Source organism: Tenrec ecaudatus, chromosome 5 (assembly GCF_050624435.1).
Source record: "Tenrec ecaudatus isolate mTenEca1 chromosome 5, mTenEca1.hap1, whole genome shotgun sequence".
Classification (NCBI taxonomy): domain Eukaryota; kingdom Metazoa; phylum Chordata; class Mammalia; order Afrosoricida; family Tenrecidae; genus Tenrec; species Tenrec ecaudatus.
In genome coordinates, this window is record NC_134534.1 from 16,140,148 (window position 1) to 16,166,351 (window position 26,204).

At 49.4% G+C, this 26,204-nt stretch overlaps 1 protein-coding gene across 1 annotated transcript in view; it reads left to right on the forward strand.

Annotated features, from left to right (window-relative positions):
* FBXO32 (F-box protein 32) overlaps positions 1-18,151 on the forward strand; it is a 38,122-nt gene extending 19,971 nt beyond the window's left edge. Inside the window, exons 5-9 of the mRNA XM_075549301.1 lie at positions 2,589-2,682; positions 3,451-3,635; positions 10,502-10,684; positions 11,904-12,047; positions 12,895-18,151. Coding sequence (XP_075405416.1) covers positions 2,589-2,682; positions 3,451-3,635; positions 10,502-10,684; positions 11,904-12,047; positions 12,895-12,984 — 696 coding nt within the window. The 3' untranslated portion in view covers positions 12,985-18,151. The remainder of the gene's footprint in view (positions 1-2,588; positions 2,683-3,450; positions 3,636-10,501; positions 10,685-11,903; positions 12,048-12,894) is intronic.
* The last annotated feature ends 8,053 nt before the right edge of the window (positions 18,152-26,204 follow it).

A 26,204-nucleotide genomic window follows, 5' to 3' on the forward strand; every position in this document is an offset into this window, starting at 1 on the left:
GTTTCTGAAGTCACGGAGGCTGGATGGACTCCTGACGCTGTTGCCCTGAGATCATCTTGTAGCCTTAAGCCAAAAATCTTGTTTACCAAGCAACAGTGGTTAAGTGGTAAACAATAATGTTTAGCTTAATTGACACTGAAGGTCTGGTTGTGTTCTTATAAAGAACATCTCAAAGGCCAAACCAAAGTCATTGCCATCTAGTCTATGCTGACTCTGTGAGTCTAGGACAGGGTTGAACTGCCCCCTTGGGGTTTCTGAGACTAACTCTTTACAGGAGTAGAGAGCCCCATCTTTCTCCCAAGGAGTAGCTAATGGTTTTGAACTGACGACCTTGCAGATCATAGCCCAACTCATAACCACTACACCACCAGGGTTACCAAGAACATCTCAAGGGTTCGAACTAACAAGAGCAACTTGAAAGAGTAGATGAGAAGGGGGGAGGGGTGCGGGGGGGAGTTTCTGTTAATGGGGGAGGAGCAATTTGGGAAAGGAAGGTTCACCACTTGAAGAATATAATCAGTCAATGAATTGTATCTAGAGGAATTGTTCGATCAGTATATGCTTTGCTGGGTAGATTCTCAACAAGAATTTTTTTAATTCGCTACCTGGCTTAGCCCCCTCAAGGACTCCCTGGGGACTGAAGTTTTTGTTTTCTCGTTTTATTTTTTTAATTTTAATACATCATTTTATTGGAGGCTCTTATGGCTCTTATAATAATCCATACATTGGCTGTATCAAGCACATTTGTACATATGTTGCCATCATCACATGCAAAGTATTTTCTTTCTACTTGAACCTTTGGCATCAGCTCCTCTTTTTTCCGCCTTCCACCCCCACCCTCCCACCCTCATGTACTCTTGATAAATTATAAATTATGTTTATTTTCATATTTTACACCGTCCGCTGTCTCCCTGTGTCTTCCATGCCTGTGTCTCAGCAGCACAGGTGATCTGAATTGCTGGGATTTTGATCCTAAAAGTTCCCAGTCTCTTCTGCAGCCCACTCTAGCCACTCATTGCACATGACTGGTTCTCCCTTGGGTTTGATTCCAGTGCCCAGCGCTGTGTCACGGCCAGTGTCATTGCCCTTTACTGGAGGTGACGCTGGAGTCAGACTAATAGAGAAAACTCATCTGCCAAGTTCTATAAGACCAGAGATGTAAATGCCAATGTGGAGGAAGGGGCTTTTCTGTATCTCATTTAATTTATAAATGGCGGCCGAGGGCACTGTGGCCAGAGGGTTCTGATGAAATGAATGATGCTCACGTTCTAGCGGCCCCTTTTGTGTGGTACGGTGTGAACGCTTCGGCTCTGCCTCTTTCTTTCCCCGCGTGGAGGACTCTGCTGCGTTCTTTGCTGGTGATTTGTAAGGTTTTCAGGCTTTGAAGCCTCATTTTGCTCATCTGTTAAGTGGGTTGAATGAGATGTTCTCTATTATTTGATGTTTCATTTCACTTATTTTTCAACAGTAGAGTCTTTGTTTCATCTTGCTACCTCTGTAAAGAACTTTTCTACAGAAGGGAAGAGAGATTAGCCCAAGAAGGGCCCCACTTCACCCATTCTCTTCATCTCTGCTCATTTGGGGGTGATGAAGGGTGGCAGGAAGAAGCCAGGCAGCCTTTATTTAGCACCCAATTAGTTCAGGCTGCACGCTACAGATGTATGTGCTGCATTCCTTCTCGCCAGCCATGGAGACTCTGAATCCTAGCGCAGATGAAGAAGCTGAGGTAAAGCAATGGAGTCACTGGCCATTGTGTGTAGTAATAGAGCCACAGAGCTGGCCGGTAGTCAAGCCAAGCCTTGAGCCGAAGGCTAAGAGTTGTATAGGCGAGTTTGTAGCCACAGTAATATCACTGCCTCTTAGTGAAAATATGGATCATCCACTGGCTGCCATTGAGTCAGGCCTTTCTTTCTTCTAAGGCGCCTCTGGGTAGACTCGAACCTCCAACCTTCCAGTTAGCAGTTGAGTGTTTCAGCATTTGTACCACTCAGGGACTTCATGCATTCTGTGCTTCCTGAAGGCTCTCTCTCTTCCTGTGCTTACCCACTCACTGCAGAAAGCTACGTGCCATCAGAGATGCTAATAATTAGGTATGTCTCCTCACTACTGCTTAAGTGGGGATTATCTGGGCAGGAAGGGCCACTCCCGTGGACCTTGCACATCAACGCTGAGCCTGATCTGTTAGGAGCCTGGAGAGCAGGCAGTGCCAATGGGGAAGAGGTTCACGTGGGGGCAGGCGACTTCATACAGGGGGTGATGATGCAGAAGGCAACGTGTCGCAGGTCATGAGAGGTCTTGTTCCCTCCCTCAGGTACCAGTTCCACTTGCTGAAGGTGGGACAAGGAGAAGCTCTGGCCGAAGCCGGAATGCTTCATATTTACAAGAAAAACACATTGATACCTGGGCTTGGGATTACTCCCGTTTGTCTGTCGCCCTGAGCCTCTGCCTGTCATTTCTCCCTCCCTCTCACCCCCACCTCGCTTCCCCTGGCCTGGCTGTAATTCCCATGTCATGTGACTCCAAAGTGAAGATTAGAAGGGAAAATATCTCTGTGTTCTAAACCTGGCAACGTCTATTTTTATCCACAGCTGTTAGAACTGATAGCAAAGTCACAGCTCACATCCCTGAGTGGCATCGCCCAAAAGAACTTCATGAACATTTTGGAAAAAGTGGTACTGAAAGGTGAACTCTTGCTGCTCCCTCACCCCGTTTGATAGGCCTGGGCGGTGGGGGCGTGGGTTTCCCAGGAGAGTCCGTGGATGGGAAGGAATAACACTAGGTGCAGTTTTAGGGTGCCGGTTCCAATTCAGAAGGGGGTGCAACCTCTGCCCAGAGTTATAGATGAGACGGTCAGCTCCCATCCCTCTATCGGGACCGCCCATCTGCCCCACTCACTGGGCACCTCCCATGCATCCCACCTGGACACATGTCCCCACCTTGGCCTTTAACCTCAGGGCTCCAAAATCTTAGAAAATCAAGCTGAGTAGCAGGCATGAGCCGTTTGAACTAGAATAACCCTTAGGTCTCTGGTTCGGCTAAGTCATGGGACCACGGAGAAATGGAGGCTCATGAGAGGAAGTGGTCAGTCGGTGATGACATGGAGAGCTGGGCAGACAGGTCAAGAGAGAGCCCAGGTTCGCAGCTCCCAGGCATGTTCCCTCCCTGCTCCCCATTACCAGCAAAAAGAGCCCAGTGTGGATCAGGTGAGCCTTCCCCAACAATGCAAAGAGAACCAGGCTTTGTGGAACCCTGGGAGAGGAGAACAAAGAGAGACTTAGATGACAGCCACTCCCCCTAGAGAGCAGTAGGAGTGGACTAAACACCTGAGAAAAAGAAAGCCCCATCCCCAGAGGCAGGTAACCCAAGCAGCCAGGAGGAGAAGCAGAGTCCCCTTAGGCCACCAGGCATGTTGCCTGAGCCTGACTTCCTGTGTTTCCCTTCCTGCCCCAGTCCTTGAAGACCAGCAGAACATCAGGCTCATCCGAGAGCTGCTGCAGACTCTCTACACGTCCTTGTGTACGCTGGTCCAAAGAGTCGGCAAGTCTGTGCTGGTCGGGAACATTAACATGTGGGTGTACCGGATGGAGACCATCCTCCACTGGCAGCAGCAGCTGAACAACATCCAGATCACAAAGGTGAGCAGGTCCAGGGAGCTCCTGCTGGCCCGCAGAGAGATGCTGGGCCGCTTCAACTGGGCTGTATCTCCCCAGTGATGACGAAAAGCCTGGGCTGGGCAGCTGTGATGTGCTACACGCTACACTGTAGGCTGAGGGTAGTCTGGGAGGAGGCGTCTGGCGAAGGGGAGAATGGGAAGAACTTGGTGAAATAGGATCATGTGTACGAAGGCCCGGAGCATGGGGGTGGGGGGGAGATTGAAAACTTGGCCTTAAGGGAGGTGCTGACTGCACAGGGGGATTCTTAGAGAATCCCCGCCCCTCTTTCTCCATTGCCTCATAAAGGACTCCCTGTTTATATCATTAGAGTCTGTTCTGACTCACAGACACAGCTTCTAGGTCATCAGTGCTCCACCTGTGGGTTGCGACCCCTTTGGGGGGGGTCAAATGACCCTTTCACAGGGGCCGCCCCATTCATCACAGTAGCAAAATGACAGTGTTGAAGCAGCAACGGGAGTAATTTGATGGTTGGGGTCACCACCACATGAGGAACGGTGTTAAAATGTCGCGGCCTTAGGAAGGTTGAGATCCACTGCTCTAGGACAAGCAGCACCGCACCCTCCGGTGGGCTAGGCTGTCGTGGTTAGCAGAGTGGGCCACCAGCTCCTTTCTCCCGACGAGGACGACGGGGATGTAGAAAACAAAAGCCCACTGCCAGCAAGTCCCTCCTGACTCATAGCACCCCAGTGGGAGCAGACAGCCCTACCTCTCTCCAGAGGAGTGGCTGACATTGCCCTTGGCTGCCCTGCGCCTCATGCTCAGCACTACCAGGGCTCCTTAGAAGACTGCCTCACGTCCAGTAGCAGGTGACAGCAGTGGCACGGAGAACTGGTACCAACCTCTGCAGACAAGGACAAATGGTGGGACAAAGGAAGCCTGTTAGCACATGGCAGAGGGAGGGGCCCATCTCACTCGGAGCAAACCCACAAGGACCCTACGTTCCCAGCCAAGGGAGGCTGTGTCCGCAGTTCCTCCTGGCTTTCAACACACAGCCTAGCCCTCGAGGGACGAAGGCCCACGACAAATGGGAGGTGTCACCCAGAGGGCTCGCCAGTGGACAGGTGCTCTTGGGAAGCTCACATAGCACTTGGCTCATTATCTAATCACTGACGACAGCCAAGGTGCTAAGTGGTTTCCGGGACCCAGGATGATAAAATTTGGGGCTGTCCCGCCTTGAGAGAAGTCCGAAGGGGGACTTCTTTCAGATAATTCGTATAAGAGTTCCCAAAAGCAATGCCCTGGAGTGTGGTGGAATGTGGTGTGAATCTCTTCGCCATGCCTTTGCTCCCGAACCCTGAGACAGAGGTAACAATTGTACCACCTCTCTCTCTCATACACACACACAGACACACACACACATACACAACACACACAACACCTGAAATGCTGGTATTCCTCCCTGAAGCATGATAACCAATGTTGCCACTCTAAGTTACAGAAAGGAAGAAATAGAACCTTTTATTGTTTTCAAACCATTTTACTGGGGGCTCGTACAACTCTTATCGCAATCCATCCATCCATCCATTGTGTCAAGCACATTGGTTGCCATCATCATTCTCCAAACATTTGCTTTCTGCTTGAGCCCTTGGTCTGAGAAGCTTTTTTTACAAGGCGCCATCCGCGAGGAGACCAACAGCGAGCCAGCTGTCTTGGTAGCACCCTCTTGGAGGCCAGCGCTCAGGGAGAACGCAGGCCTCTGACTTTGAGGACTCGCGTATATAGGTGTTTTACAGTCACTCAGCACGGAAACAACTGTTGATCATGAGCAAGCAACCACCACAATGAGGGTCTTTAGTCTTCGACCAGTCTCAGGATGTCTCTGTTGACTCCCTAGATGGCAGGGCCTACCTTTTTGTCACTAACAGGCCAGTAAGTAAGAGAAGCCTCTTGGCTTTATCTGGCCCATTTAGATACTGCCAGATCCACCTGTTTGTTTTGAACACTGTATCCAATTTTTAAAACTCCAGAAAGACAGTATTTAGTAAGGGGAGGGGGATTTTCTAATGGCATTAAGTAAAATCACTTGTGTTACACACGCGCACACACACACACACACACACACACACACACACTGGAGCACACAGACTGGAGCACACACACAGAGGTCCTTTCACAAAGTACCTCAGTGATCCAATTTAAGAGAATGCATTTGTGGTGAACATTCCCCTGATTGATTCTTAACACCCAGCCCACTCCCGCCTCTCGAGTGTGGGCGCAGTTTGACGATGTCGCTTTGAGATCCACATGCCAAGCGTCTCTGTCTCACAGAAAACCCACCGGATTTCTATGTAACCCGGACTTAATGCTTTCTCTAAGACCAAGTCTGCTTGTCCTGAGGCCATCTTCCCATCTACTTCTTGATACATCTATTGAGATGGTCAGCTTCCCTGGTCCACCTGATAGGAGCCCCCGGTTGGCCACACTTGCCCACATCCCTTGAGCTTCCCCCAGCACCCCCCTAGGCTGCTGCAAAACACTCTCAGAAAGCGGCCGTTACAGCTGCTTACTTACTGCCACCGAGTCCTTTCTGACTCATAGGGGCCCTATAGAACAGGGTCAACCTGCCCTTGGCAGGAGGTGGGGGTGGTTCAGAGACTTAACTCTTTACGAGAGAGGAAAGCCTCGTCTTGCTCCAACTGATGGTTTCAAACTGCTAACTTCCTGGGTAGCAGCCCAATGGGTTACCCACTACACCACAGGGCTCCAATGACAGTTGCTGCGGGCCCTTCCTGAGAAGGGCTTGGGGGTGGAGCAAAAGCCAGGAAAGCTCAGTGAGTCCCCCGCCTCCCGGCCAGGCCAAAGCCAAAAGCCTGGGTCCTGATTCCTAAAATGGTGAGGTTCTCGCCAAACTTGTTTGCAATCCAGCTTTCTTCCAACTTCTTGTCCAGTGATCCGGCTCCTTCCAAACCCTCAATCCAATAAAGTCCCGTGCAGAAGGGACCAGGCACCGAGATACATCACACCCACCTCTGCTTACAGTTCCCAGGCCAAGCGGCCTGTTCTGCACGCTCCAAGCCTGTCTCTGCCCCAGGGCTTTTAGGCAAAGTTCAATATTCCCTCGTCCCTGCCTGGAAGGTTCTTTCTGCTCAGCCTTGCACTGCTGGTTTCCTCTTGGCTTCTGGAACACAGCTCACGGGACACCTCTCAGTCAGCCTGCCCAAACCATCCAGGAGGGACTGCAGTCCAAAGTTACCTTGCAGGTGGATTCCCTTTTCTGGAACCTACACCCGCGGGCTACAGAGTGTTGTCCATCACGTGCCCTGCTCCCCGACAGTGCAAGGCATCATACACTGTCCTTGAATAGGTACAGGATTGAGAGCATTTTCCCGTTGCTCACCTGAAGTACATGTTCCGGGGTCAGAGGAGCACAGGTGGGAAGCATCACCCCATGTTAGGACAAGGAGCCCTCTTGGCGCAAATGACCAAGCTCTCAGCTGCTAAGGGGAAGATTAAGGGTTTGCAGAAGAAAGGCTTGGCAATCTGCTTCCATAAAAATTAAACCACGCAAAATAAACTCACTGCCATCAAGTCCTTTCTGACTCCAGGACAGGGTAGACGGAGTAGAAACCTGGCGGTTTCTGAGACTGTACCTCTCTATGGGAGCAGAAAGCCTCAGCCTTCTCCCTTGGAGTGGCTGGTGGTTTAGAACTGCTGACCTTGTGGATAGCATCCAAACACTAACCCACTACACCACCAGGACTTGCTCCTTTCTATAAAAACCACAGCCGAGAAAACCCCTATGAAACAATTCTACTCAGTAACACCCATGTGTTCACCATACATGCACTTGATGGTGATGGATAGTTGTGGATGACTGATCTGCCAGCCGCAACAGTGGGCTCAGGCATGCAGACAATTGGGAGGAGGATGCAGGACCGGGCAGTGTTTCCCTCTGTGGGGCACAGGGTCGCCATGAGTCAGAACCCACTTGATGGCACCTAACAACAACCGCTTACCAGCTATGGGATTGGGCTAAGTTATTCAAGCCCTCGCTTTCCTCACTTGGAAAGTAGTGGCAACAGTGCCCACCTGAGGGTCTTCGTGTGAGATTTCATGAGTGTGCAGGACCCACGGAGCAGGGATTGACACAGAGTCGGTGTTTTCTAATGTGTGCCCTCTTGCCAGGATCAAGGGCTTGCTCTGTGTCCAGGGGTCTTCTGGGAGCTTTATACATATTAATTCACTCAGCTGGTGAATAATTGCCCATGTCTGTCATAATAATAGCTAGTCATGGGAACAGCTAGCCATGGTACTTAACACAGGGGCAGCCATGGTCACACACTGGCTAAGCACTCAGCTGCCAACCAAAAGGTCAAGTGTTTGAATCCACCAGCCTTTCCATGGGAGAAAGATGAGGCAGTCCGCTTCCATAAAGATTACAGCCTTGGGGATCCCGGGGGAAGTCCTCCAGGATCCTTGAGAGAATGGCAAGTATGGTGCTAAGTACTTTATCCCACTTGCTGCACCCAGCCACACTGTTAGTAAGATTAGCTTTGCCCCGTGTTATAGACGTAAAACATGGATCCAGGTGGTGAGGAGTCATTTGACCTAGGCTGCATGGTCTGCAAGAGATCACTGGAGGATGATGCCAGGCCTGTCTCCAGCAAATGTGCTTTTGACCAGGATGCCCTGCTCCCCCACCCCCACTTCCACCCGCCACTTTGGCTCTGAGTAAAGGTATTTGGAGAGAGTAGCCAACACTAGGCACGCTTGGGGTCCTGAAGAGCATTTCACCCAAAGTCCCAACCTCCCAGAGGAAAGACAGAACCAGAGAGAGAGGACTCAAGTCCTTACATTGGAAGCAGTTCAAGCCCAGCAGCCACTGCATGGAGGGAGTGGAGCCGCTGGGCTCCTGTAAGTGTTAACTACAGCGCCCTGGAATCCCTGTGAGGGTCTGAGTCAGAGCCGACTCCATGGCAGTGGGCTCGCAGTGGACTGCTAACCAGAAATTAGCAGTTTGGAGTCACCTGCTGCTCCATGGGAGAAAGACGAGGCTTTCTACTCCCGTAAAGAGTGTCAGTCTCGGAAAACCACCGGGGCAGTTCTACCCTGTCCTACAGCATTGCTGTGAGTCGGAATCAACTCAAGGGCAGTGGATTGGTTTGGTTTTAGCAGCTTGAACAACCACCACCACAAAGTATGCTGTCACACGAGAAGATTAAAGTGGCATTTGCAGTTATTGCTATGGGCCCAGCTCTCTCTGTGTCTTCTCAACACAGAATTGTGTTTCCCTTCACGTTGCTCATAGACAGTTCATGCAAGAGAGCTGGTCTATACTGGTGAAAAATAATTGAGATAGGAAAGGATGAGGGGGCAAGGGATAGGGGTATAAGTTGAGAGAGCTGGTTTGTAGAAAAGAAACCTATTACACTTACAGCAGGGCACTGAGAAGAAGACAGTGTTTTGAAGCTTGTGGCAGGATGGGGGGCAGGGAGGCTGTGAGCTGAACATAAATGGATTTTAGCCAAAGGCTTGATAGGAGGAGTAAGAGTGACGAATTTTTTTTCTTCTGTGTGTTTATATTCAAAAGGAAGAAAGCATGCAAGCCGTTACTCATTTATCAGGAGTCAGGGCTCAGCATGGGATCTGGGCAAGGATTTTGGAAAAGTTCAGGTTTGCAAACCCTTGGCCAAGTGGGCTTGCCTTTAATAGGAGTTAATGGACTAATCGGCCTGGGAGCCTTAACCAAAAAAGCCGATGCTTTGAAGTGCTGGAAACACAAAGAAAATCTTCTGGCAGTTTTATTAGCTCAGATGATCCATAGCAGATGATAAACGACAAATGAGCCTCAGCCCTCTGGCAGCCCCAAAAAGCCCCGAATTCTGCAAACAGTGGACAGTTCAGCCCAGCAGCCGGAGGTTGAGCCATTGCTGTAGCTGCAATTGCGTGCCCCAGAGTCCGTTTGGAGTCTTAGTGACCCTGCGTGGCCGAGGAGCGGGCCTGGCTATCACTGTTACCAGAGCAATTCACCAGGCCTTTCTCCTGTGAGCTGCCCAGCGCTTAACCCTTGTGCCTGCTGGGCCCCCTGAGCTAGAAGGGGCCTTACAAATTGCCCTGTCAGACATGTCTGTTGGTCTGTTAGAGCAGGAAGGGAGTGGGTGAGAAAAAACCAACCTCCAAAGTCAGGGCCATCCACATTCCAACTCATCGAGACCCCAACGAAGAGAGTAGAATTGCCCCCTTAGGGTTTCCAACACTGTAAATCTTTGCAGGAAGAAAAGGCCTCACCTTTCTCTCATGGAGCAGCTGGGGGTTTTGAACTACTGACCTCAGGCTTACCAACCCAAGGCATAACCCACTACACCACCAGGGCTGCTACAGAAAAGAATAAGATATACCAAGGGTTCAAGGAGAAAGGACATATTTTGGAAATGATGGCAACCTATGTCTAAATATGTTTGATACAATGGATGTATGGAATGTTATAAGACCTGTAAGAGTCCCCAATAAAATAGAACTTTAAAAAAAAAGACTCTTCTAAAGCCTTACATTTTGCACATGGGGCAACTGAGTCCCAGACTTCCCATGAGAGATCCACTGGAGATGGAATCCAATTCCCATGAGAAAGGCTGCTAGCCTATCCAGTGCTCTTTCCATGCCCCTCCCCTGAATCCTGAGGATCCCACTGTGCCTGTGGAGAATGTCGCCTAGGGAGTTGAGCTCTCGGCCCCCACAACCCACCTAACACCACCGTATCCTCCTCCTCCTCCTCCTCCTCCTCCTCCTCCTCCTCCTCCTCCTCCTCCTCCTCCTCCTCTTCCTCCTCCTCCTCCTCCTCCTCCTCCTCCTCCTCCTCCTCCTCCTCCTCCTCCTCCTCCTCCTCGCAGCCCGCCTTCAAAGGCCTCACCTTCACCGACCTGCCCCTGTGTCTGCAACTGAACATCATGCAGAGGCTGAGCGACGGCCGGGACCTGGTCAGCCTGGGCCAGGCAGCACCCGACCTGCACACGCTCAGCGAGGACCGGCTGCTGTGGAAAAGGCTCTGCCAGTACCACTTCACCGAGCGGCAGGTGAGTGAGTGGAGAGACCCTTCCTGTGGCCCAGCCCCACTTCCTGCTTCCTGGGACTCCTTCGGAGCCTGAGGTCTGGGTGCCTGCTTGCAGGGCTCCTGGCTCAGCTGGGAAATGACAGTCCAGGGAATTCTAAATAATGAGACAGAGAGAGAGAGAGAAAGAACACACTTAGGTAGTTTTGATTTTTTTTAAATATATTCGCATTTTATAAGTAGCTTAAAAATTCATAAATTGGCACATGGCATTTTTGCCTATAAAAATTAATACACTTTAAAATGATTAAAAATTATAATAAACTTGTACGGTGCTTTACAAGGAGCCCTAGTCATGTAGTGGCCTACACGCCGAACTGCTAGCCACACGGTTAGTGGTTCAAACCCCACCAGTGGCCCCACAGGAGAAAGATGAGGCTGTCTGCTCCCATCAAGATGTAAAAGTCTCCAAAATCCAAAAGGAGACTTCTGCATTGTCCAATAAGGTCCTTGGGAGTCAGAATCAACTCCCCGGCAGTGAGATTGGTTTTTTTTAACAGTGCTGTACAGTTTCTGAGCTTGTACATACATGTGTCGCTTTATTCTGACGGCCCAGCCAAAGTAGGGTCACCAGGTAGATTTTCAAAGATGACAAGACAGGCCACAGGTGGCTAAGTGGTGTGTCAAGTTGTTGAGTGGATCTCTGGGTGAGGAAACTGGCCTTGAATTGGAACCTGGGCCTTGTGACACCGACTGTAGACTGGTTTCCATTTGTCGCACTGCCTCTAAGGTTGTTTGGGGTGGCGTTCCCCTCCCCCCCCCCAGCTTCTTTTTATAGATGTGTTGGTTCAACAAGTTCAGTTCATGAAGCTGCTAATATTTAGATATAAAATACAGCCACGGTGCCAACGGTTCTCATATCTCCTTGGAAGTAGCCACTGGCATCTGTAGCAATGCGAAGACAAATTGTTTACTGAGAATCGTGTGCACATCCAAGGGGTGTCCAAACCCCGTGTAGCAGAGGTCACTAGGATTGTCACCTCTTGCTTTTAAGGACTGGTTGCAGGCTGTTTAACTGTAGTCTGGGGGTTGGCGGGGCGGGGGGGTGAACCAAGAAGGTGCTTCATTCAGTCCTGGCCATTTTCTCTCTGGCTCTTGCACATGGGAGAGGCGAAACTATAAGCCAGAGCAGCTTGCCACCAATGAACTGGACGATGACGGCTTAATGTGGGTTTGCTTTTTAGATCCGCAAGCGGTTAATTCTGTCGGACAAAGGGCAGCTGGATTGGAAGAAGATGTATTTCAAGCTCATCCGATGTTACCCGAGGAAAGAGCAATATGGAGACACCCTCCGGCTTTGCAGGCACTGCCACATTCTTTCCTGGAAGGTATGTGCCTCAGAAGTGGCGGCCACAGCCACCAGAAGTCCCCAGGACTGCAGGTGGGAGGTGGCAGCCACAGCCCCTTGACTCAGCCTCTAGGAGGCACCAGGAGCCTGGGTTGCCATGCCAAATCCTTCCCCATCGATCCTTATTGTAGCCCCATGTGATGCAGACCTGGGGGAAGAATTTCCCACGCCTGAAGCTGTTTCTGTCCAGGCGCCTGATTGATTAGCTTCCTTCCTGCGTCTCTGCTGCTGTTGTTGCTAGCTCCCTTTGCGTCTCCCCCCAACTCAGTGGTCCTCAACCCTTTCACAGAGTTCTTCATGTGGTGGTGACCCCCTGACTGTAAAATTATTTTCGTTGCTACTTCGCTACTGTTATGAATCGGGCGACCCCTGTGAAAGGGTCTTTCAACCCCCAAAGGGGTTGAGAACCACTGCTCCAACTCTTGGCCATCCCACACACAACAGGAAGATGCTCAGCTCAGCTCGGCACCATCCCAGGATCCATGGCGGATTCATCCACTAGAGTTTTCCTTCACTGATTCCTGGCAGTCGATCACCAGGCCTTTCACCCTGGTCTAGCTCAGTGGGCAAATCCCACTGAAACCTATTCAGCATTGCGGCAGCATCCCAGCCTCCACTTGAGCTGCACTGGCTGGGGATCGAACCCAGGTCTCCTGCGTAGGAATTCCATTCCTCACCCCCTGCCCGAATTCTTCTGAGTCTGAGCACGCGCTCACGCCAGCCCTTTAGTGTTCCCACCCCTGCAGCCTGCTTGGCCAAGGAATCTTGTGTTGACATTGGACACTGCCCGGTGAGGAACCCCACCTAACCTCCAGATTGCTTTCCAGGGCACTGACCACCCGTGCACGGCCAATAACCCCGAGAGCTGCTCCGTCTCCCTTTCGCCCCAGGACTTCATCAACCTGTTCAAGTTCTGAGTCCCAGCTCAGGACAGCACATCAGAACCATCCCCTGCTGACGCGCCCATCGTGGGGATATGGCATCTGGACGCTTCATCTGTAAATAGTGTACCTTTTTACAAACAAAATCCCCTTACCCGCTGAGTCGAATTCCGGCTCATCACAGCCCTCTGGGACGGGGGTAGGACTGCCCTGCCGGCTTCCCATGGATGGGAACAGGCCGCCTCCTGTTGGCTGGAGGAGCCGCTGGTGGGTGTGAACCACCCACCAAGATTTTGGTTGGCCGCCGGGTGCTTTGACCTCTGTGCCACCAGGGTACATTGAGAGAAGGACACTGGCGGATGGACCTGTGGTTGCTGACCGGGAGATTGAGTATCTGGACTTCTCCAGTAGACTTGGTTTGGAGAAGCAGCCCTCCTGTCCTTACTGCCCCCCACACCCCCCTAATAATTGGCCATCCAGAGTCTCCCGGCAGGCATTTTATTCCAGTGGGGAAAACGGAATTCCCTGTGCGCTCCATGGGTCTCCTCTGCAGTGCCCTGGAGCTGGGGGAAGTTCCGCAGGACTCCTCGTTTACAATGTGAATACTGATGTCCGTGTGCATATGTACAAAAGAACAACTACCGAAATTCCTGGGCTGGGGGCAGGGGTGGGGGGTGGGCTCTGTGTTCATTCTGGAAAGGCAAGGGCAGCGAGACCCCGTTGTGAGCCTGCCCGGCGTTGAGGGCCTTCTCGGGCAGAGACACCACACAGTCGTCTACCTCGGAAAATGCAAAGCGTTCTTCCCGACAGTAGTGTCACCTTGTCCTTCGCTCAGACAGCGTGACCTTGTCCGGTGTCTGTTGTGCTTGTAGGTTTTCACCACCGTGTAGAGGGGTGTCAAGTGGGAGGGAGACGCTAGAAGCCGTCTGCCCTTGCTCCAGACTTCCCTGTCGGGGGAGCAGGACCCTCTGGAGAGTTGCTTCTTGCCTAGAACAGCCTCTTCCCCTTTCCTGTTCTGTGCATTGGAAGGGCAGTCCCAGAGGAAGGCCTGCCGCCAAAGAGAGAATTCATCAGCTCCAAGCTGTGAAGATTCCCTTGTTCCTGCTTAGCCTTCTGGCTGGTCTGAGCATCCTGGGTCTCTTCCTGGGTCGCTGCATCTCAGCCGATGAAGGCCCGTGAGGCTGGTCCATCCCACCAGCCCCTTCCCAGCTGTGACCAGCTACTGCTTCGCGTGGCAAGCTGTGGAACTCTCCTCTGCACGCCCAGCATCACTGTTTCCTCCAGCAAGACTGAGACAGAAGGCACCTGCGTTGATCTGCAGCTCCCCGGAGGGCCTGGCAGTGACAATAAGCCCCAGGTGGTCTTGGGTGACAAAGGATGGAAAGCCCAGGACTTCATGAATTCATTTGGCAAATACTCCGGGGAGATTGGGATAAGTTTTTTTAGTGTGCATGTCTCAGTTTTTATAGAACATTGCTTTTCTATAACATTGTACATATTTTTGCAGTTGTATTTTTTCCTATCTTTTTTATTTTGAGGGAGAAGGGGAAACAGCGAAAAAGTTGCAGAAATAAGAACTCAAGAATCAAGTGTTTCTTTCGGGCTTGATCCTTGAGTTGGAATGATGAGGGAGAGGGGGAAGAAGGCTACGTTTGTACTGAGGCCAAGTCAGGAGTGCAGGAGTCTCCCCACACTCGCCCTCTCCTTCCCCTCAGTAGGGCACAGCCAAGTGCCAGACTTCAGCAGGGATGTGAGCCCCAACTCTGGTCCCCGCCTCGGCGGCATTGTGCCTAAGGCCAGTGTTGCTCGATCTTGTTGCACCATTATCCCCCTATGAAGGAAAAAGAGATGGAAATTAAATCCTCTCTAAGGGAGATCCATTCAGTGGGCGAGATTTGGTCAGGCCGGGCGGATGTTCAGAGGGTCACAAACCATCATCCGGCCTTCTGGGGTTTTGAAGGCTGTGACCTTCAGAAGTAGATTCCCCAGCCTATCTTTTAAGATGCTTCCGGGTGGACTGAAAGCCCCACCTTTTCAGTGGGTGGCTGGATGTGTATCCTTTTGGCACTGTTCAAGGGTCATCGTTTTCTAAAACGTCGACAGAGATGGCATCGCTGCTTCGGCGTCATTAGAGGTGGTAGCGGAGAGAGTTAAGCGGACAAAAGAAGACACCAACGTATGTGGTCCTCTTTCATTGGAAGAGGAGAATAAAGAAGGAAATGGCAGGTGGAGAGGGAGAGGGGACGGCGTAGAAATGGCGTATCTCTGATGCTGTGGTCCCGGTGAGGAGGACAGGAAGGCCACCAGATCACAGTCACTGAGCCAGCACCTCAGGGTTCCTGTTCAGCATGACCAGAGCCTCACATGTACGGAAAGTGAGATAAAAAGACAAAACCATTGCTCCTTGGGCACAAGTAGTCTCTAGGATTCTCTCCTGGCAAACCCACCTAGGACAGCCTGACCCACAGTACAGAAACAACACTCCCTGTCCAAGAACAGCTGGTCTCAAAACCAACAGAGACCCGATGAGGAAACCACTGGGAGAGAGAGTATACTCTCTGTACCGCTCCCACCTACCCCACCCCAGGCTTTATAAGCGAGGATTTAAAATCGACGCCAAACACTAAGTGATTCAGACGTGCAGGGAAGGAGAGCTTTCTCTCCGTTCTGCCCAGGACGGGGTGGGCAGACCCACAGGGACCTTATGACTTGGTCCAAGTCCAAGGAGCTGAGCAGGGAGCCTGAACTGAAGTCTTGTGAGAGTGAGGCAGCGTCTTCGAGGGAAAAAGAGACGCTGTGAGGTTTAGGAAGGCTCACTTGATAGGAAGCTCTAGGGAACGAGAGCCCAGCAGTATTTTTAAACAAGATGTGGGCGCTCAACATTGTTCCTTCGGGCAGATGAGTCAAGTGAATAGGCAGGCAGCAGAAGCTAAACGACGAGGTAAAAACAAATGTATAATTTTTTTTAAGTCCTGGGTCTCTCGGTTCTGAAATGACATTCTTTTGGCGGTGATCAACTGGGTGACCAGAGTAGATGCAGGTGGTCTGGGATCCTATTGCAAAACTAAACTCAAGAGCAGGCTGTCCTTGAGATTGTGAAGTAAGGGGCTAGGTGTGTATTGTGTTAGCGCCACACCTCTCGTCTGGGTGGGTTCACAAGCACTTGCTGTTATAGCAATTCCTCGTGGCTAGGGCTTCTACAGGGGACACGAAAAAGAGCTTGGAATTTCATTTATCTAGCAAGCAGCGTGCTTTACGAGGGGGTCAATGACTTCAAGAAATGTTCTACAATGTGCAACTCTGAGTGTTCAACAGCTTGTTTATTATTTGATCTGCACCTGAGTTTATATTTTCTGCTAGCCTGTAGGGCGGCCATGTCTTGCCGTACAAACATTCTCTCTTGTATTTGTGGGTTGGTTTTGTTTCGCCCCCACCTCCGACTGTACTTTAAAGTGTAAATTTTTTTCTTAAACTAAACTACATCATCATTTTATATGTTGACATCTCTTGCTTTTTATCTACGTCCAAGTATCTGAGTCTGTGAACCATCCCTTCTGACTGGATACTGGCCTAAAGCTCTATTAGTGTTTCAACAAAGCTTGAAACCCTCTGAGCCTCTGGGATGGAGTGGAGACGCTGCCCTTGGATCGATCTGAGGTCCTCGGGGGCTTGAACAAACAGAATCGAGGTCCCAAAGCTCACTGTCTTCTGCCAGCCCTTTCTTCTCTAGTTAAGGGGAGAACTTGCTCTGTGGTTTTTCCCAGGAAAACCTGGAAAAGAGGTGAGAGGTGGTGGAATCTGCTGCCTTCCAATAGGAAGAAAAGCAGTTAGAATGTTCTGGGCAGTTGTGGGGATGCAGGGAAACCGGAAGCCTCCTGCAGTCTCGCACCCACCCCTGCACCTATTGGCGTAGTAGAGACATGGGGAGCTGGGATGTGACTCATCCTCAACACCCCTCAACTCCTCGCTGACCCCCACCAGGGGCTTATAACTCAGTGACAGAATGAGTCTCTCCCGGGGGAACTAGATGGGATTCTCCTCGATACCTCCACTGTTTAGGGCACCCAGGTCTGTGCTGGGCACCGGACCTGTAACTTTTCCAAAGATTTTTAAGTCTTTTTCTTACTGGGGAAATAAAAAACCCAGAGACACCATGGAAGAAAGGTTTGGCACCTTACAGAGGCGCTTAACTTTTTCCCCCTTCTTTTCCCCCAACAGTACTGTGATGCTGTGGTAAGCACACATGTTACTGAGTGCAGCCTGTGGCCATAAAGGAAGCTGTGTGTTTGGGAGAATTAGCGTTTCCCTGCGCGCTTGTGTTTTGATTACAAAGGGGATTCTTACCCAGTTAAGGACTGGGCAGCGCCGAGCTTGGTTTCTAGAAACGGGTTCTGAGAGTAAGCAAACAGGTATGTCCTCTGCCCTCAGGCTAAACAGTCCACAGCGTCCCCCTCTCTCCATCTCGCCATCCTCTGGAACCAGCCTTGAGGACCGGGGAGCAGGTGTGTCTGCGAACACTTGCTCTCCGCTGAACCTGGCTTTTGAAACCTGAGGCCACGAGGAGCAAAGGATGGGCTATTCCTGAGGTCTGCTGGGCATTTTTTTCAAAGGGCCCTAAACTCCCTCAGCAAACAGAGCTTCCTGGGAAAACAGAAATCGCAAACCGTCTGCTGTGATCTATGTGCTCCCCAGCTGAAGGCTGCACACAGGCTAGGAGCTCTCTTCAAGCTCTTTCTGCTACAGTGTTACTTCTGGAGTTCAACGTGGCTTTTTCTGCCATTGTGTGTACATAGGTTGTTTCCTTACGGATGCACAAATCTGTTCAGCAGAAGGCCCCCAGCAGTGCGCTGCACGTGGGAGCGCTAAACTTCATCTTTATCCGACAAAGTGCCCATCGCCTGGCCAAAGGGGGATGCACCTTACAGTCCACGCCCTCAGCTTAGACGCTTCAATGTCCTTTTTTTTTATTAGAAAATGTTATATGGAAGTGAACATTGTAACGAAAACCATAAAGTTAGACCAATAACCTGCCAAGATGTATACTTCCCATTGTGTGAGCTGAATCCTTCTGTATAAATTATTTGCACACCTTTCTTGCATGAGGAACTGAATTTTTTTATAGCTGTTTGTACCAGACGGTGGCATATTTTTGTAAAAAAAATTTTGACACTGAAATCTTGCAATAAATGAGTTTCTAACAATACATCCAGGTGTGGTGATTCAAATTGGCTTTTTAATTTACTCGGTTTATTTTTTGCCTCTTAGAATCTATTATTTCTCCTCCCTGGAACCTGCTATGGTTGTTTGTTTGTTTTATAGGAATATCTAGAAAATTAAGCTTGTGGCTGAGTACTAGCCTGAGCCAGTAACACCGTACTATGTTCACAGTGGGTATTTCTACATATTATTTGAATAGAAGTGTGATAGTGATTAGTGAAATAATGAGTGATAAAGTCAATATCTATTCAGCCAACTGCTATTGATTAAACAGCTACTATCTACCTGGCCCGATGCAAGGGGCGAGAAGCCCTGGGTGGCACCAGTACCTACTCAACTACTGAGAAAGGTCGGCTATTTGAACCCAGAGACACCACGGAAGAAAGGTTTGCTTCCTGCTTCTGAACGGTCACAGCCTTGAGACCCCTTTGGAGCTTGGAGTCTGCCATCCTTGGGGTTGCCATGAGTCTGAGCATCTGGACAACCACTGCCTTGGCTTAGTTAACTAAGCAAAGCCAAACTCAAGGCCATCAAGTCCATAAACAAAACGGGCCTGGTCCCAGCCTTGATGGAATTTAAATCCTCCTGCAGAAGCCCAAGCACGAAGGACAAGAAGTGTAGTTCGTTGTAGGCTCTAAGAAGGGACTGAGCTGAGAGGCACAATAGCATGGGGGTCCTGCTTCCACAAGGCTGGGCATGGACCTCGCTGAGAAAGTGAGGTTTACGTGGACACCTGACAGGTGAGAGGGAGCCACGCTCAGAGCATGAAACCCAAAAGCCCACTAGGCCACTGCTGTCACGTTCGTTCTGAACCACGGTGAGCCTATAGGATGCATAAGGACTGCTCCCGAGGGTTTCCAAGGCCGTGCATCTTCACGGAAGCAGGGAGTCACAGTTTTCTACTGTAGAGGGGCTGGCTGCCGGGCTTGAGACACACTGCCCTTGGCAGCAGAACAGCGCTTACCTGATAGGGTTCCTTAAACTTCCAAGGTGATCTCAAAACGTCATCATTCCCAAGACATTCCATGCATTCTTCACACATCTGCTTAAGGAGCCCTGGTTTCAGCGCCTCCTTTAAGCAATCAGCTGCTCACTATAAGGTAAGCAATCAGCTGGCGGCTAACTCTAAGGTCAGCAGCCATCAGCCAGGCCACTGGACAAAGATGGGACAGTCTGTCTCCGTGGACATCACACCGTGATGAACCCTCTGCGGTAGGTCGTTGTGTGCCGTGCCGTGTAAAGTCGCTTGGGCAGGAATCGGCTCCACGGCAGGGAGGATGAGTCCGACTCAACTGAAGAGCAGCAGGGACAGGTTCTGTCCACTTAGGATGTTCTTCCTTCCCCACCCACAGGCCCTCGGTTTGGGAAGCGTGGCTTTCTCCTCCCCTAAAGACTTACCATCTCAGAAACCCAAAGGGCAGTTCGACTGTTCTAAGTCAGAGCCGCCACGCGTCACAACCCATTCAGTGGCAGTGAGGTTGGGGTTTGGGTTTGGACACTCCTGCCACAGCCCTTCTGTTTGGTAAGCAATGTCTTGCTGCTCCTCTAGGGACGTACCATCTCAGACACCCACAGGGGCCATTCCACCCTGTTCTACAGGCTCCCTGTGAGTCTGAATTGGCTCCACAGCAGTGAATGACGCCGCCATCGGGTCAAGTCTCTGCTGACACGTTCCTCGCGTTGGGGATGGGGGTGGGGAGGGGGGACATCGTGAGCTTGGTTCTCTGGAAGTGGAGATCTTGTTTGAAGTTCCATCACCAGTACCTAGCCCAGTGCCGGAGCCAAAGGAACTCATAAACACGAGTTCAAAAGAAACTTTGGAAAGTCTCTCTGCTGTCCTCATGCTTACACTTGACTGGAACCAGATCAACAAGCGTTGATGTGCACAGACAGATCGATGTATTTACCGTTCCTTGGTTTAAAATTCATGTAAATTGATTAGCAACAAAGGTAGAGATCCAGTGTTCATGAATCCTTCAAGTTCCGCTAACAAGTCTTGATACTCAATTCGCACTGCTAGGAAATGTCGATACAAAATAAGAGTGTTTTGCCAATGTTTGATTAGCTCAAGTGAGCTGACCAAAGCCTTCTTAAATGATAAACTCCTTTTACAAATTCACTTTTTAAAAAACACCTCTTTAAGCACTTTAAAACTACAACTATAGATCTAACATATTAGGGGTTTTGTTTATTTATTGTGTTGTTTAATGAGTGTACACAGCAAAACAGACACCGATTGAATGGCCCCTACATGCACGAGCCAGTGACGTTCCTGGGGTTGTGCAGCCTCTCACGCTCCTTACTGAGCCCCCACCTGCCCGTTCCCACCCCCGTCACACACAACGTATTCTCAGGCTCCTAGTTCATCCTTCAAGTTGCTGCTGTCAATATGGCTAGTTCTTTACAGAGAAGGCTCGACAGACATTTTATACTCATTAAATTAAACACTCTCTTCTTAAGTTCCTTAAATACCTGATCAGATATTCATACACGTTTTATAAGCAAAGCATTCTCAGTAAATTAATAACCCACACATTTAATAAATTTGACATGAAAAGGTTGGATTTTAAACATCAGTATCCTTATAAGTAGTCACATTTACTTTATCTCTCAGCTAAGGTCACATCTTATACAGTTTACATATTTTAACTGGAAATCATAAGGCTGTTATAGCAGAATAATACCTGTTCTCCCCCTCCCCCACCCCCACCCAGAATGTACAGCCTGGTTAGGTCCCCTGGCTGTGGCGGAATGTAGGACTTGGAGGTGGGGAGAGGCTCCTAATGGCCCCAGTATAATGTCAACGCTGACCCATGGTGCCCACCCCATGTTACAGAGCAGAACTGTGTGTCCAGGTTTTTGAAGGCTGATTTTCTAAAATAGATTGCCAAGCCTTTCCTCTGAGGCACCTGTGGGTGGACTCAAATCTCTAGCCTATCAATGAACAGAACATTCCTCGTTTGCTCCACACAGGGGCTCCAAAATACAGGGCCGTCCAAAGTGAGAGTGGGGACAGAGAAGATTAAGAGAGAAGAAGAGACCAGCCACTGCTGACCTTGAAGATGAGGGAAGGGCCCCCAGCCAAGGACCGTGGCAGCCTCTAGAATTTGGGAAAGGCTCTACAAAGAAGCCACGCCCCAGTGAGACCCAAGTCAGCCTTCTGACCACAGAACTGGATAATAAATGCCCATTGCCCTAAGTCACTAAGAATGGGTGATTTGTTTCATTTGCAATGGGGGGAAAAATTCACTGCAATAGAGTGAATTTGGCTTCTCAGCGACCCTAGAGGACAGGGCAAATCTATCCCTTTTGGGTTTCTGAGACTTTAAATCACTGTTGTTGTTGTTGTTGTTGTTGTTGTTGTTGTTATTGTTGGGTGCCATTGATTCAGTTCCGACCCATAGCGACCCTGTGCACAACAGAACGAAACACTGCAGGGTCCTGCAAATCCTCACCATTGTTCCTGTGCCCGAGCCCATTGATGCAGCCGCTGTGTCACTCCAGCTCATCGAGGGTCTTCCTCTTCTTCACCGCCCCTGCACTTGACCAAACATGATGGCCTTCTCCAGGGACAGGTCTCTCCTGACAATATGTTGCCCTAAGGAGCACTCTGGCCTTGCTTCTTCCCATACAGATCGGTTTGTCCTGTTGTCAGTCTATGTATGGTCCTTTCAATATTCTTCAAATGCATTGAGGCTTCTATGGTTTTCCTTATTCAGTGGCCAACTGTCACATGCACATGACGCAATGGCGAACCGCATGACTTGAGTCAGATGCACCGTAGTCCTTGAAGTAGCAGCCTTGCTCTTCCGTACTCTAAAGAGGTTGTGCAGCAGATTGACCGAATGCAATAAATCTTTTGATCTCTTGACTGCTGCTTCCATGGGCATTGATTGTAAATCCAAGTAAAACAAATCCTTGACAACTTCACCCCTTTCTCCATTAATCATAATGTTGCCTGTTGGCCCAGTTGTGAGGATTTGAATAGTCCTTACATTGAGTTGTAATCCACACTGAAGGCTACAATCCTTGATCTTCATCAGCAAGTGCTTCGATTCATTCTCACTTTTCGCAAGCAAGGTTTTGTCATCTGCATACTCAGGTTATTCGTAAGCCTTCCTCCAATCCTGATGCCATACGCTAATCCAGATACGCTAATGATTTTCTCAGCATATAAATTGCACAAATATGGTGAGAAGATACAACTCTGACACACACCTTCCTTGATTGTGAACTATGCAGTATTCCCTTGTTCTATTTGCATAAATGCCTCTTGATCCATATGCAAATTCCTCAAGGCCACAATGTAATGTTCGGGGATTCCCATTCGTCTCAAGGTTATCCACAGTTTATTATGGTCCACACAGTTAGATGCCTTTACACAGTCAATAAAACACAAATAAGCATCTTTCTGGCATTCACTGCTTTGAACTAAATCCATCTGACTTCAGCAATAATCTTTCTTAGGCCATATCCTCTTCTGAATCAGGCCTAAACCTCTGGCAGTTCTCTGTCAATGTGCTGCTACAACCATTGTTGGGTGATCTTAAGCAAAAATTTACTCGTGTGTGATATCAATGATATTGTTCTATACTTTGAGCATTCTGTTGGATCACCTTTCCTTGGAATGGGACAATATGGATCTCTTCCAGACAGTTGGCCAAGTAGCTGTCCTCCAGAACTGCTAGGCGACAGAATCAACTCAATAGCAGTGAGCGCTTGGGGGTTTGTTTCACCCCCACTGATTGCAATGCACACGAGGTCACATCACTTATCACACTTCCTCCCTGGGTGTCCTGTTTCCATTCCTTCTTCTTTCGGACCCCTTCCTGACTTTTGGACTTTGTCCTTGGACAAATGCTGCCCTTTTGATTCCTAACGGTTGGTTATTCCAACCAACCAGGCCTCGAGTCATTGTTCAACTTAGAGACCTATCTGCAGTGGCTCTGGGTGGTGTAGGGGGTTACGTGTTGGGCTGCTAACCACAAGATCAGCAGTTAGAGACTACCAGCTATTCTGCAAGATTGGGGACCCAAAGCCCATCTGTAGGCAACTGGACATCCTCTTATGGAAGGGTCTCTGGGAGGAGACGAGTCAGTCAGGATGCAGTGTAGCAACAATGAAATACAACTTTCCTCTAGTTTCTAAATGCTTCCTTCCCCCCTCCACCCCCCCCACACTATTCTACCTTACAAATCCCAATTCAACCTTACAAATCGGGCTAGATCAGAGGATATACATTGGTACACATAGGAACTGGAAACAGGGAATCCAGGATGGATGATCCCTTCAGAACCAGTGGTGAGAGTGGTGATACTGGAAGGGTAGAGGGAGGGTGGGGTAGAAAGGGGGAACTGATTACAGGGATCTACACATAACTTCCTCCCTGGGGGGACAGACAACAGAAAAGTGGGTGAAGGGACATGTCGGAGAGTGTAAGATATGACAAAATGATAATTTATAAGTTATCAAGGGTTCATGAGGGAGGGGGAGGGAGGAGGGAGGGGGGAAATGAGGAGCTGATGCCAAGGGCTTACGTGGAGAGCAAATATTTTGAGAATGATGAGGGTAACGAATGTACAAATGGGCCTTATACAATCGATGTATGTATGGATTGTGATAAGAGTTGTACGAGACCCCAATAAAATGATTTAAAAAAAGAAATTGATAGTGGTAATAATGGCAAATTATTCTTAATATGATTAAACAACTAAAAAATTTTTTTGCAGACGGGACCTTTGCAAATCCTGGAGGTGCCCTAAACAACTAAATTTTATAATGTATGAAGTATATGCCAATAAAACAATTTTTAAAGTAAAAAAAGAACTTATGTTATTAAAACATAATCAGATTTTGAAGACATAGCTTCCAAACGGAATGCTAAGTAAATTACTAATAATTTTATATTGGTTATATGTTTAAATGATAATCCTGCAGTTATCTTGAGATTAAATAAAATAGATAACTTTAAAAATTGTATACATTTTCAGGTGATATGGAATAAGGAAGGTCTAACTATGCAGCATAAGGAACCTCTTTACCAAGTGCTTTCAAATGCATAGCTTTTAAATTTTTTACTAGCAACCTTATAAGGTAAACACTAGTACCACCTCCAGTCTTACAAATGTGGAAACTGGAGGCGATTCTGAAAAGTTCAGCAACTTGTCTGAAGTTGTACCCTGCCGTGTGCTAGAGCTGGCCCCACGCTACTGAGCTCATTGCCGGCAGCTCTTTCCAGCTCCACGGTCAGTGATGTCAGCTTGGTAACATGAAATCGGCCAGAGTGGGAATATGAACCCCACAGGCATCTGCACTCCCCAGCTTTTATTACAGTTTCGTTTCATTGGTTTGTGTTGTTGTGTTGTGTGGTGTTTGGTGAACTAGTTTTTAAACACACCCCAGTCACACAGCTACTCCCCGCCAGCCCCCCGCCACCTGGAGTTCAAGCTCAAGTCTGTCTGGCCCTAAACCCAGTGTTCTTCCCATGATGACAACACTTCTTGCCCAAGCAGCACCTCGTGCAAAAGCCTTGCAAATGGTCTACAGGATATTTCCTGTTCTAGATACCCAGCAGCCTCTAAGGTAAACCTTGCCTAGTCCTGCCCTGGTAGTGCAACTCTTAAGTGCTGAGCCGCTAACCTAAAGGTTGGTGGTTCCAACCCATGCAGTGGTGCCACGAGAGAAAGGCCAGGTGATCTGCTGCGTAACCATGGCAACCTGGACAGTCATATGGGGCGGTTTCACTCTGTCACCCATAAGGCTGTCCTGAGTCAGAGAGGACACCAAGGGGTGGGGTTGTGTTGTTAAAATGAGAACCATGAAAGTGCCTACCACATAAGGTTGTGGGGTGGATTCATGAGCTATTTTTACAGAAAACAGTGCCAGGCGTAGAGTAAACAGAACACCTGTCCAGTGCTGGAGGTGTTATGCATATTTTTATATTGGATGGCTAGGCAGTGTTCAAAGCATATTGCAGAGGCTAACACGTGGAAATGTTTTATGCTGGTGTCATGGTTCCTCATTGGGCTGCTAACTGAAAGGTCTGGAGTTCAAAACCACCAGCCATTCCTCGGGAGAAAGATGAAGCTTTCTACTCCAGTACAGAGGTACAGTCTCAGAATCTCACAGGGACAATTCTACCCTGCCCTATGGGGTCACTATGAGACTGCATCGACTCGACGGAAGTGAGTTTGGGGTTTGGGGTTGTTTTGTTGGGTTTTTTTTTAACTCATTTCATTATCTCAACTATTCCAAAAAAAGAGATAGTGTAGGTACACCTCAGAGGTATTGAGGATTGGAGTCTACACCGCGCAGTAAAGTGCATACCACACTAGAGCGAGTTGTACAAGTTTGTTGATTTCACAGACACACACAAACACCCACCAAACTCACTGCCATCGAGTCAATGCCGACTCATAGCGACCCTGTGGGACGGGGTGGAGCTGCCCCTGTGGGTCTCCTAGACCGTCACTCTTTACAGAAGTGGAAAGCCTGGTCTTTCTCCCATAGAGTAGCTGGTGCTTTGGAAAAGTGGGCTTTGCACTTAGCAGCCCAACCACTGTATAAGCACTGCACCTCCTGGGCTCCCGTTGAGGTCACAGTGCTTATGAAAGTCAAGTTGGCACTACGGGCTGTTCCATGTGCGATGGCATGATGAAAACGGTCTGAATATTAGGAGAACTATGCAGGTCTGACACAGAGACGCAGAGGGAGCCCAGGCTGTTGGGACAATGATGTTCGTGGACTCACTCAAGGCTGGTTGCTGCAGACCTTCCACTCGTGGGGAGGAAAAGGAACCGTATCGGTGAAGCCTGTAGATATCATCCCACAGCAACTTTCCCAGGGCCACACGGGGCCCTCAGGCAGCTGGGGTACAAAATCCGGTTTTCTAAATCCAGAGCGCGGGCTGTGTGGAGGTTAAGTGTGGCCAGTTTTGCTGGGCGCTTCTGGGAATGCTAAGAAGACAGTCCATTTTGCTTCCCAAAACAGCAACCTGTAAACTGCAGCCCTAAAATAACTTGCAACCCCCCGCGTCTGGC